The 14111-nt window shown below is 35.8% G+C and overlaps 1 protein-coding gene and 1 pseudogene across 1 annotated transcript; one reads left to right on the top strand and one right to left on the bottom strand.

The window, feature by feature from the left end:
* Positions 1-307: 307 nt before the first annotated feature.
* LOC113352494 lies at positions 308-805 on the bottom strand. The gene has a single exon (XM_026596307.1). It carries the CDS (start codon positions 803-805, stop codon positions 308-310), a length of 498 nt encoding a protein of 165 aa, XP_026452092.1.
* Positions 806-8943: 8138 nt separating this feature from the next.
* On the top strand, positions 8944-13878 carry LOC113352489 (annotated as a pseudogene).
* Positions 13879-14111: the final 233 nt, after the last annotated feature.

Raw genomic sequence — 14111 nt, 5'->3', positions numbered from 1 at the left:
GTAAAGTTGATTTAACAATGTGCGAGACAACGGAAGGCTGCATTTTAAGTCATGAAAGAGAAAAGTCCCAAGTGCAACCCATAACTTCGTATGGAACAATCTTCCTTACATGATCTGATGGGCGTTATGGATCAAGAGAAATAGAATTCCGCAACAAGGATTTTGTACCAAACGATGTGATTGTTGCTGTTAAATCTCTTATCTTTCAATGAGGACTGCCCTGTCAAGTTTTTGAAGGCCTTGTAGTTTGATGATTTGGTCCATAATTTTTATTTTATTTTTTTTTGCTACACAAAAGAAGAGAAAATTACAAAGCATCATATACTCTTGCAAACAAGACGCGGATACAACAAGGAGGTTTGGGAGAGAACCACCACATATTAGAGTGACGGGTTAGGGCGTACTTAGCCAGAGCATGGGCAACATTGTTTCCATTTTTTTTAATAAACACTGTCTTAACTTCAGCCACCTTCTTCAAGTGTTTTCGAATTTGAAGGATGATTTGGTGCAATCTCCAAGGAATATGATAATCCCCTTTTGTTAACATATTCACCACTTTTTCAGCATCACAGTCGATAATAACCCTCTGCAGATGAGACATCACCGCAAAATCAGCAGCTAGGAGAACTGCTATTGTTTCAGCCTCGATAACACTCAACACCTTATGAGACATTGTACCACATCTTGTAAATTTAACTTCTGCGTTCCTAGCCGCCACTGCCCAACCACCTTTAAAGTCCTTGAAGGCAGTGTCTGTATTAAGTTTAGTCCACTCAGTCTCAGGTGGATTCCACTTATTTTCCATTTGTTTTCTGTAAGCACGCTGATCATGATCTCAGGTAGGACAAAAATGGTATGATTAAACCAGAACTGAGCTTCCTTGATTATGCTTTGAATGCTCTGCTCCTTGTTGTTGAAAACTTTCTCATTCCTGTAATTCCATAAAGCCCACATCACACAACTAGCCATCTTAAATCCATCATTGTAGGATCAGAATCTCACAACAGTTATGTCTCAGCGAAGTTAACAATGGTATTGCACAAAAGCGTCGCAGAATAATTTCAGAAACGATATCAGCAAGGATCATGAGAAAGGTGTGATAGTCTTGCGAAAATTAGAAAGCTTGCGAAGTCAACATTTATAAGGTTGCGAGAATGTCGCAAACCATATCCGGAAATAAATGATAGATTAGCTGTCATCCACTATGTATTTCCCTTATAAATAGTCATTCGAGTTGTAAAGGAAAGAGAGATCTTTTTTGAGTGAGAGATAAGTAAATAAGAGAGAGAAAGTTGAGACCATAAATCATTATTGATTTCTTTATTTTCCTTGTAAGAATATTCAGAAATTAATCAATAAAATTAAGAGTGTAAACCTAAAATTAGGTTGATCAACGATAAAATCATACTAGGGGAGTATTGTAGGATTTCCTGCAACTACATAATGGCGCTAGAAACAGGGAGATTGAAGATCGAAAGTTGAAGATTGATGATTGAGAAAATTCAAATCAAGAAAGTGATTAAACAAATCAGTGAATCGGTTAGAGGAAAGATGAATAGAGTTAATGAAAATGGCAAAAAATTGGAGTGTAATATGATAACAAAAAGCTTGGTTAATGAATTCCATGAAAACATCAAAGGAAGAATACATAAACGAAAATTTGAAGGTAAGAAAATTATGGCGGTAGAAAAAACTTCACCTTTGAAAGATTGGGAAAAGCAAAGAATTGTGTTCATGGCAGAAGAAATACCAAAAGAAAATTTGAATCATACATCTCCATTGGTTGTCACGATGCCTATTACACGAAAAGAGAAGGATACATCAATAAAATCCACAGGAGAATGGATGTTGAACAGAACTTTAATTGATGCAGGAAGTTCAGTTGATATAATATTTTATCATGCATTTCGGGGAGTGGGATTTAAAGATGAAGAAATGTCCAATTCAACATATTTTGCTCACGGCTTTGGAAAATCCACAACAAAACCTAAAGGAGAAATAGTGGTACGAATTCCACTTGGAGAAATCGAAACACATGTGACATTGTGCGTGGTGGATATGAAAGCGCCATATAATATGTTATTAGGAAGATCATGGATACATGCGATAAAAGCTGTAGTATCAACGTTGCATCAATGTATTAGATTCCCCACTCCAAGTGAAATAGATGAAATCAGAGGAGATGTTGATAATGCGAAATTATGTCATCAAATCGAAGTAAGGCGTTATGAAGAACAAGCAAAAGGAAACAATTTCGCAGAAAATTGGTAAAGGAAGCAAAGAAGGAAGAAGAATTTAGAGTATATATGATAAGGGCGAAAGAAGGCAAAGGAATACCCAACGAAATTTCGGAAGAAGGAGAAGGATCCATAAAAGCAATTAAAGAACCCACACCAATGGGAGAACCTAAACCCAGTTACACTGCCGCAGAACCAACAAAAGAAATAAATGTTGGGACTGAAGAGGAGCCTCTAGTGTTGAGAATTGGGACCAAAATTGATATAGAAGAAGAAGAAAGAACTGTCAACTTACTGCGAGAATATAAAGATATTTTCGCAGGAAACATGGATGAGATACCAGGAATAGATCCAACAATTGCTTGCCACAGACTGGAGATTAACAAAAATGTGAGACCATTTAAACAGAGAGTAAGAAAAATCGCAACAACTTACCATTCCCAAATAGAAGAAGAATTACAGAAAATGCTGGAGGCAGGAATTATAAGAGAAGCTAAATACCCAGAATGAGTAGCGAATATGGTCATTGTCCCAAAGAAAAACAAGGGAATCAGGATTTGCATAGATTTCACTGATTTGAACAAAGCTTGCCCTAAAGATAGTTTTCCGTTACCCGATATTCCTCAAATGGTGGAATCTGCAGCAGGAAATGATAGGGTATCATCTTTATATGGGTACAAATGGTATAACCAAATTCCTCTCGCTGAAGAAGATCAAGAACATACTGCTTTCTTTGCTCCTAGAGGTTTATATTGTTATACGAAAATGCCGTTTGGTTTGCGAAATGCGGGAGCAACATATCAAAGAATGGTAGAGAAGGTGTTCGCAAAATGGATACACAAAACATTAGAAGTATACGTGGATGACATGTTAGTAAATAGTAAGGAAGCTAAGGACCATGTACAAGACTTGAGGGAGATTTTTGAACAAATGCGGCAGTATAACATTAAATTGAATCCCGAGAAGTGTACTATTGGAGTTGCATCGGGAAATTTTTTAGGCTACATTGTATCAAAGGAAGGAATACAGGTTGATCCGGAAAAAGTGCAAGCAATTCGTGACATGCCAACACCAGCAACAATAAAAGACGTACATAAGTTGAATGGGCTTCTAGCTTCGCTGGGGAGATTTATTTCGCGATCATCAGACAAATGCAAATATTTTTTCGATATACTTAAGAAGGGTGCGAAATTTAAATGGAGTGATGAATGTGAAAAGGCTTTTCAAGGAATCAAAGAACATCTTATGAATACAACTATCTTACAAAAGGCAGAACCAGGAGAAGAATTATTGATTACCTTGCGACAACGTCGCATGCATTAAGTGTTGTATTATTGCGAGTAGACGCAGGAGTGGAGAAACCCATTTATTACATTAGCAAAACTTTTAATACCGCAGAGAAGAATTACTCAAAAATTGAAAAGTTGATCTTAGCATTAGTTTTTGCATCATTTAAACTCCGCATATATTTTCAAGCACACAAGATAAGGGTATTAACAAAAGTACCAATTGAATCAGTGATGAAGAATTCTAAAAGATCAGGAAGGGTAGAGAGATGGAATGCACAAGTAGGCCATTTTGATATTAAATATGAAGTTTTATCTTCACCAAAATCACAAGTTGTTGCGGATTTCTTGGCAGAATTTCCTTTAGAAGAAGATGAAGCAGTAGAAGAAATGATGGATGTAGAAGACGAACATGGAGATCCAAAAGATTTATTAACAGAACCAAATAGATGAGAAATACTGGTAGATGGATCATCAAATGGAGAAGGAAATGGAGTTGGAATTGTTTTAATTTCGCCAGAAGGAATAAAGATGGTTTTTTCATTCAGGTTGGAATTTGAATCCACTAATAATGAAACAGAATATGAAGCTATGATACATGCATTAAAATTCGCAATAGAAATGAAACTAGAAAATGCCAGGATCACTAGTGATTCACAGCTAGTTATTCACCAAATAAAAGGAGAGTATACTACAAATGAACCATCCCTGAAGAAATACAAGAAGCTGGTTGAGGAATTGTCAGCGAAAATCCCAAAAATAAAATGGAGGCACATTTCAAGAAAGGATAATAGACTCGCAGACGCTTTTGCTTTCATCTCAAGTATGATGACAGATCCAACTGCAAGATGCATAAAAATACAAACACTTATGTCACCATCAGTCAATAAAGAAGAGGAAGATGTGGATGTGATGGTCATAGATAATGAAAAGGAAGAAATAAATAATGTCGCATACTGGAGAATGGAGCTTCACGCATATTTGGCGAAAGGAGAAACACCAAGAAATAGATTGGAAACACACAAGTTAAAAAGCGGAGCAACGAATTATGAATTAAGAGATGGGTTGTTATACCGAAAATCTTTTAGTGGACCATCACTCAGATGTTTGACACGAGAGAAAGGAGAAAAGGTGCTGAAAATGTTACATATTGGAGACGCTGGCAATCATAGTGGAGGAAGATCTTTGGCACATAGAGCAAAAATGCAAGGTTATTACTGGCCATACATGCATGAAGATGCAAAACAAATATCAAGACGTTGCGAAGATTGTCAGCGGTATGGAAAGAAGATACATGCACCAGGAGCACCATTGTCATCTTCAACCAGTGTGTGGCCCTTTGGAAAATGGGGCTTAGATATTGTGGGGCCATTTTTACCAAGAACTGGACAAAGAAGATACTTCATAGTCGCAACAGATAATTTCACAAAATGGACAGAAGTGAAGGCAGTACAACATATTCGCGACAAAGATATCTTTACATTCATATTCGAAAATATCATTTGAAGATTTGGAATTCCTGCACAGCTGGTATCTGATAATGGGAAACAGTTTGAGGGGAAGAATATAGAAATGTTACTCAATGCATTCAAGATAAAATGTGGAAAGTCCACTCCTTTATATCCACAAGCTAATTGGCAAGTAGAAGCACCAAATAAAACAATTGTAGATATATTAAAGAAGAAATTAGAAGGACATCACAGATCATGGTTTGAACAAGTACATAATGCAGTATGGGCTTATAATATAACTAGAAGAGAAGCTACTGGAATGTCACCTTTTTGTTTAACATATGGAGTTGAAGCGGTGTTACCAACAGAAGTTGTTATTCCGACAACAAAAAGAGAAGCTTGGGAGAAAAATCTTAGTGCGGGTTAATTCTGAAAAAACTTGATGAATTAGAAGAAAAAGGAGAAAAAGCTTTACAACATATGGAGAATTATCAGCGAAGATTGGCTCGAGAATATAATAAACGTGTCAAGATACGTGAATTTCAACCAGGAGATTTAGTTCTGCGAGAAACACCAATATATCAGAGAGAAAATGGTGGAAAATTAGCGAAAAAATGGGATGGACCTTACATCATAAAGGAGATAGTTGGAACAGGAGCTTATAGATTAATGGACCCAGACGGAAAAGATGTTGGTCATAGATTAGATAGACCATGGAACAAATTGTACTTGAAAATATATTATCCGTAAGAAGCTTTGAGAAGTTATGAATTCTGAAAGAATAATTGCAGGATTATTCATGACAAAACAAGATCATGATGTGCGAAATTTTCGCAGAAAACAATGACATAAAAGAAAGGGGCGAACCTTTATGGCGTACACCCTAGTTCGCGAATAAAATTTCGCAAGAGGCAAATGTAAGACCTAAAGTACGTCATATTAGGGGGTACCTGTTACATGACTCAGGGAAAGGCTATACCGCCACCGGAACCTGAGTCATGGAGATTTGGGGTCAATAAAACCCATCCGGGAGAGGCACCTTGGATTCTCAACTTAAGCATATGACTTAGGTTGGGCGACTAAGGTAATAAGGACTCTCCCAAGGAGTGTAGATCTGATCAAGGCGCCGAGGTACACGGTTGAGTCAAGAGTGCCGAGGGCGTTTGAAGCGTCCTTGCCATTATTGACAAGTCTTGGCTTATACTGCACTCGTCCTGAAGAAAACCCCACTTAGGGTGCAGTCTCGTAACCATAAGCCCTATAGGTAAAAGGGATAAGAGGCTGCAAAAACAACTGGTTGTTGTTAAGACTGGATGGGAGGAGCTAACCTTGTATGGTAGAAGTACGCCTCCTTGAAGGGGGAACCAGGGGGAAGATAAGGGCGGCACCCTCCATTAGGGAGCTGATAAGTGTCTTAAGACGCAAATGTCATGAGGCTTATTATTCGCAAGGATAATTAAGGCTTGTCATATTTTTGCAACATTCCTGAAGAGGCAATAATATAAAAGAAAAAGATAAGATGAGATCAATGGGTTTTCGCATGAAAGTGCGAAGACGTCCTGCGATTTCATCGCAAGACGACAATGTCATGGGGCTTTATTTTCGCAAGAATATTTAGGACTGTCATATTGTCGCAACATTCCTGAAGAGGCCATAATACAAAAGAAAAAGCTAAGACAAGATCAATGGGTTTTTGTATGAAAGTGCAAGGACGTCCTGCGATTTTGTCGCAATGACAAGAGATGGCATAATAAGACCTTTACCATATAATAAAACAAACTAATTATAAGCATTTATAACAAATTATTTTTCGCAAGAAAGATAATGAGAGGCAAGTATGGGAATCGATATACAAGAAGCATTATCTTTCTTATCAATAAAATATTAAAAGAAATAGTTGACTTCAAAGTCGATTGAAAAATGTAGCTCTCAAAAGTAATAAAAATAAGGCAGCTCAAGAAAACAAAGCTAGAAAATAAGCTCAAGCTTCAATATCAATATCATTAGCAGGAGATGACAGAAGTTCTTCGCCAACATTCTCGCAAGCTTCTCCTTCATTTCGGCTTTGATCTTTGTCATGACTAGCATTTTGATTATCACCAGAAATTACTTGATTAGCATCTTGAGTATCGCCAGCAACTACTTCTTCGGGAGAAATTTCTTTCTCATTCTGATTAACACCAGCAGATACTTCTTTAGAAGGAACTTCTTCTTCATCTTCCGGGAAATTATCCTCTGCACAACTTTCATAATCGTAATCACTATCAGCAGGACGAGGAACTTCATCATCATCTACTTCTAAAGGATCAATTGATGTAGGAGGAAGAGAGTGGACAATAAAATGTCGTTTACAAGGACTTCAGCCCGGAGATGAACTTGGGGAAGAAGTGCTCTTTGATGATTCTTATATTGAATATCCTTAAAATAAGCAAGATAATCAAGTCTTCTTTCTGCCCGGTCGCGAGAACCAGTAAGATTAGAGACAAGTAATGCATTCTCCTTGCGAATTTTAGCATATTTAGCCTCCAAATCAGAAATAGAAGAATGAAGATTCTTCTCAGACTCTGCGAAAAATAGAATACAAAATTTTATTAAGATAAGGAATTCAGAGAGATATGGCAAAGGAAAGATAATTAAGGCAGTCAAACTATTATGAATACCTTCCTTTTGCGAAATAAGATGTTGAACCAAGGATAGACAACTATTCTCCCAATGATCCATTGCGTCATCAAATTCATCTCCAACTAAACCTTTAAGTCGAGACTGAAGATTTTTCTCTTTAGAAACAAGGAAGGCATTTTTCTTCGCAAGAGAAGAATAAGATTCTTCTAATTTGGAGTATTGATCTTTAAGCTGATTTGCCTTCACACTTAAAGCTATTCTACCTTGAATGAGTGAATCTCTTTCAGTGATAAATGATTTTGTTACTTCTTTAAGTTCATTTCTTAAAGAGCGAAGAGATTTTTCTTGGTCAACACATACTTTTTGGAGAATATTAAGTTGTTGCGAAGATATCGCCATCTTGTTTAAATAAACTCGCTTCTCTTGAGACAAGGTTTTATTCTCATCTGATAAAGTTTTCATCCCTAAATTAGCTTTGGTTAAAGAATAAGAAAGACGAGATACTTCATCACTTAATAGATCTTGTTTTTCAACTAATTGGGTATTTTCATTGGTAAGGTTATTTATTTGATCAAGAGAATATGAATAGAGATTATCTAATTGGTTATATTGATTCATTAAGACTTCTTTATCAACACGGGCTTCTTCAACATCAGATTCAAATTGATATCTCTCCAGTACTCGTTTCTGATTTAATGCTTAACATGCGAAAGAGGGATTTAAAGGATAATTAAGCGGGGGAAGGATAAAACCATCGAAAAAGAAAATTAAAGACATGGATGAGGAAATCATACCTCTTAAATCATCATTCTTATTGCGAATATTATCACGATCCAGCAAAACTTTCTGAAGTTTCTGATTTTCAAGACGAAGAGCATTACATTCTTTTTCTAAAGTTGTCTGCGAAGCAGCTTTGTCAGAACCCAAATGCTTGCTCAGAATTTCGCAAACATTAGACTTGATGGGATCAGTGGAATACTTCTTGCCATCATCTAGAATCTCAGATAAAACCTTGAAAGAAATATTTATCCCTTCCACGCTCTCTTTCGACAAAGGAAGAGACTTAGGAAGAGAACTGGTAGAGACAGAAGGTTGAGAAACATTCTCAATGGGAAGAGAAGAGGCTTCATTCGCAGAAGGAACCATAAGGGGAATTTCAGTCATAGGAATATCAACTGGAGAAATAAAGTCAGAGGCAGCATTCTCGCGAGTTGGAGATAAAGGTTTATCTTGCGAATATATTGCAGGAGATTTGGAAGAAATGAAGTCAGAGGCAGCGTCTTCATGAATTGGAGATAAAGGTTTATCTTGTGAAAATGTCGCAGGAGATTTAGAAGAAATGAGTAGATGGAAGGGAACAGTAGTCGGAATAGCCTTGAGGTGGCGAGATTTCTTGTGAGTTCTATGAAGATCTTTATCACCCTGCGAATTACAATCTAGATAAGAAACAGAGGAAACAATATTGTTATTAGAAAAAGATAGTGTTTCTTACTACCTTCTCATTCGCAGACTTCCTTTTATGAACGACAACTTTATGCTGTGATTTGGGATTGTTAGGATTCTGAACTGAAAATTTGGTGTTGGAGCCGCTTTTGCTGAAATAAAAAGAGTATGGGAATAACCTAAACAACATCACATAAGGCAATAAACAAGATCAATTTCAAATATATCAATTTCAACAAAATTTATAAGGAAGAAAAAAGAAGACTAACCTTGATGAATCCATGATAGCAGGGAAATTATCTTGAAGAAGATCACGAACTATGAAGATCTAATTTGAAGATGAAGAAGAATTTAAAAAAAAAATTGAAGAAGAAAGAAGAAAAGTTGCAACGATGGAGTTTGCAGAAGAACGATGAAGTTGCAGAGAGAATAAAAAGAAAGAAGAAGGGGATGAAAAGAAATATATATAGAGGGAATTTTTCCTCGAGAAAATAAACATGGTTAATACAGAAAGATTTAAGCGGTTAAAAAGTAACGGTTACAAAAGACGTGTCGAGAAATAAATGGAAGAAAGAATACGTGTGATAAATGCAGAATATCAGAAAATAAGTGGTTGCGGCATTTCTCACATCATTCTCTACTTTGTAGAGAAAATATGAGAAGAGGCAAGATGTAGGACCAGAATCTCGCAACAGTTATGTCTCAGCGAAGTTAACAATGGTATCGCACAAAAGCGTCGCAGAATAATTTCAGAAACGATATCAGCAAGCATCATGAGAAAGGTGTGATAGTCTTGCGAAAATTAGAAAGCTTGCGAAGTCAACATTTGTAAGGTTGCGAGAATGTCGCAAACCATATCCGAAAATAAAGGATAGATTAGCTGTCATCCACTACGTATTTCCCTTATAAATAGTCATTCGAGTTGTAAAGGAGAGAGAGATCTTTTTTGAGTGAGAGATAAGTAAATAAGAGAGAGAAAGTTGAGAGCAGAGATCATTCTTGATTTCTTTATTTTCCTCGTAAGAATATTCAGAAATTAATCAATAAAATTAAGAGTGTAAACCTAAAATTAGACTGATCAACGATAAAATCATACTAGGGGTGTATTGTAGGATTTCCTGCAACTACAATCATAGTTACCTTTCTCTGCTAACCAACCAGCAATTATTTGTTCCATAATTGGGAGGCAAAGATTTACATGTAACTTTGCCACCAGTTAGGTTTTTTCTTTGGCACTCCTAGTCTCTAATGGATGTGTGTCTGTACTTTTTTTGTGCCTCCATGGCACTTGATAATCAATTTTAACTTTTCTCAAAAAAAATAAAAAATAAAAAATCGTTTCCGATTTTGCTACAGGTGGACCAACAAAAAAACAGTTTAAATGTTGTTCTTTATGCGACACCTAACTGAACTCTAAATTTAAGAGTGGAGATATTTTTTTTTTGTTTGGGAAGTCATGAGTCCAGGCTTAATAGCCATGAACTACTAATATAATCTTGGAATCATTTTGGACCGTCAGTTTTGGTCTATGTTTAATGTTTTCGTTTATAGTTCCATTTTCCCCCATATAAATTCTTATTGATAACTCAATGTGAAAAATACTAGAACCCTCTATTATATGTGTTCAATATTTAGAAGCCCCATTCAATGGATCATTTACTGTCAACTCCATACTTTAGGAAAATGATATTGTCAAGCCCAAAAAAATCAAATTTTTTTCAGATCTGGCCCATAATTAATTATTATGAATTTTAATACTACCAAGACTACCCTTTAGTATATAAACAAGAGGAATATCATCATATATTTTCATTTTCAGATTTTGTCTCTCTCTTCCAGATGAGTTTTTCTTCTGCAGAAATGGTTTCCCTTCATTTCCAGATCTGAAACAATATTTCTCTCTCGAAATCAAGTTCTCACACAGTTAAACATCGCCAACAACTTGTGTTCTTGCGATTTCAGTGCGTATCGGTGAAGAAAACTGAATTAAAATCGTTAGCAACAACTATAAATGAAGATTTAATCATCAAATACGATGAAAAAGATAAGTTCCACATATCTTCATTTTTGGTTTCGATTTAAACTCCTGATTTATTGATTTTCAAATCGATATCGGATGAATTTTTTTTTTGTTTACTGTTCAAAACCTAATCCATCTGATTTCATCTAGAAATCTTTATTCAAAAGATGACCAAAATATAGATCCACAGTTATTTCATCTAGATCTTCGTTTTGAGTTGAAATTTTTAGAAAAATTTTGTCAACAAATTTTCTAGGTTTTCGAATTGAAAATCGATTTAATTTTAATCTGAATTTCCAATAGAAAAATTAAGTTTATTTATGATCTCAGAGCATCTTAATCTCCGTTACCCATCACATTTACGTTGTTGACTTAAAAATCGTATCCAATGTAATTGTGGTATACTGAGTTGTCTCAGTTCTCAAATTGGGGGAAGAAATGAGAAGAAGACAAAGAATTGGTGGTGTAGAATGATATCCGGAAGAATCCTGCATTCAGATCACAATTCCACTAGATGTGTGCAAAAATTGGGTTGATCCCTTGGCTTCAAACAAAGGATTCTGGGCTGAGCTATTGGGAATTGGTGACATTTATTATGAACTTGGTAATACTCATCTTCTATACTAAGAATATCTGTCTAAAATGTCCGCAGATTTAACATGTAACTACTTTTTTTTTTTGCTGAGATGTTGCTAATTATTTGGTTAAGACAGGGGTTCAAAACGTTGACATTTGCTTGGCTACAAGGTCGCTCAATTGGGGTTTGATAACTTGCAGGAGATTTGTACTCTACTTTGTCAAAGGCGAAAGGCTGCTCGTGACTCTGTGTCTGAAGATGATTGCTTACGTGCTGTAAGTAAGCTGAAGGTAATACTATAGGTTCATCCGTTTTTGGCGTTTGTTAAAAGATGAAATATCAGTGTTAAGATATTGTTTGCAACTAATGTGTATTGGTGTATGATCTGTGGTAGCATGTTTACTAAGAGAGGGAACAACGAGACTTTAGGAAATAAATATATTATTTGGTATGCAGGTGGAGACGAGAATTACAGACACTATAAGTCCACCAATGCGACGAGAATTACAGTCACTATAAGTCCACCAATGCATCTTTTAATGCATTTTTTGAGGAAATGCTTTTTAATTACCCTAGAAGTGTAAAAAATGTCCTTTGATCTGCGGAACTAATTTGCATCTCTAGTTCATGTTAGTTGTTAAGATGACCATAAAAATTGTGTTCTGCTAAAGAGAACGGGGATATGAGACTGTTGATGGATTTCCTTGATGTGATCCCTTGTGTTACAAAGCCTATTGTTCTTATAGATAAAATTTGTTATTTACTTATTTACTAATTCTCGTAACAGCAAATGATGTATTTACCAAACGGTGAAAACTATACACTCGAGTATCCTTGACCTTGATTATTTTTATAATGGCACTTCCAGATATTGGGTAGTGGTTTTGAGGTTATTTCTGTTGGAAAGAAAAAGCTGGTTCGGTCAGTTCCTACAAAGTTAAACAAAGATCACAGTGAAATTTTGGAGCTGGCCCAGGTCTGTATTCTTTTCTAATATAATTTTTACAAGCTTGAATTAGCACACCCAAGATAGAGATTAAGAGACTACATTATTTTTTTTCCTCCAGTAATACTAATGGATTTCGAAGATTCATACCTGCTGGATGTAATGGATGATGGTATCGTCAGTTAGTTTGTGCCCAAGTTGGTCCGTCACATGGAACACTGGCATCACAAAAACTTTTGATTGTTAGGATAACAAACAACAAACAGTCCCCACCCACTAGGCCACTAGGCCACCACATTAAGGTTAGGCTTGCAAGATTCGAAAAGTAGCACAAGTATGGGTTCTCAAAGTTTTTGTTTTCTTAATTTATTTTTTAGCTTAGTGGGATTCAATTAATATTGGCAAAAGTTTTTCGCTTAATTAATCAAGAAAGTCGAATTTATAGTGACTATTGGTTAGTGAGGATGCAAATAAGGAGGAAAAGGAGAGGAGAAAGTAGTAGGGAAGGAGGGAAACTTGCCGTCCATAAACCAACGAGGTTTCCCTTCTAGTTGCTCATACGAGGTCTAGCTGCTCATACAAGGTCTTTCTCAATTCACATGTTTGAACATGATTGTATATTATTTTCTCAGACGTCTTTACCTTTTTATTATCAGCATAACTTGTCAACTACAATGCGTTGCATTGTTAACTTCCTAGGGATACTCAGGATATGATACGTCCGGGAAATCTTAGAATTCGTTGTTCGGCTGGTGAAAGTTTAATGTTTACAAATAAGTCCACTGACACATTAATCAGTGTATCGAGATTCTGATAGAAATGTCTTTTCCCCCCTTTTTGTTCTGTTTTGGGGATATAATGTACTTGATTATGCAATGGTTCGCCTATATTTAGTATATTAGTACTATATGAATTTTGTTTTGGATAAGATATATATATGTGAGAGTCTATAAAATCGGTATTCTACATTTTATGGTTGAGAAAAATAGTACTAAAATGTATTCGGTAATCTTAGGCTCAAGGTTATGTGACCGTTGAAGAAGTAGAGAGGTGTTTTTCCTGGCCATCCGGGCGTGCTACAAATGCTTAATTTAGAAACTTTACTCGAAGTAAGTTTTCCGTTTTAGTTTTCATTTGATTTCTGTTTTAGTTGACATGATTTCTCCTTGGTTTTCATTTTAAACAAATCAATTTGTTGAAAATTTGCAGGAAGGTCTAGATATGATTGATGATGGTCGCAGAGACTGTAAGCGCATGTATTGGTTTGCTTGTGTATCAGTTTCTTCCTCTGCATAGGCACGTTTTTTTCATGTCCGAGGATATAATAACTGAATATGTAACTGCTAGTTACACTATCTAATTGGATGTGTAACTTCCGATTACACATGCCTTATGCATGTGTAACTTCCGGTTACACAAGTCGTATCATGTGTAACTTCTGGTTACACAAGTTATATCACACATCTATTTAAGTTCTTATTGCAATTGATCTCTTAATTGTAATTTATTCACTTAGTTCCTGCAAATTA

This window comes from Papaver somniferum, chromosome 1, assembly GCF_003573695.1.
Source record: "Papaver somniferum cultivar HN1 chromosome 1, ASM357369v1, whole genome shotgun sequence".
In the NCBI taxonomy this organism is placed as follows: domain Eukaryota; kingdom Viridiplantae; phylum Streptophyta; class Magnoliopsida; order Ranunculales; family Papaveraceae; genus Papaver; species Papaver somniferum.
This window is presented reverse-complemented; position numbering and strand designations above follow the sequence as displayed.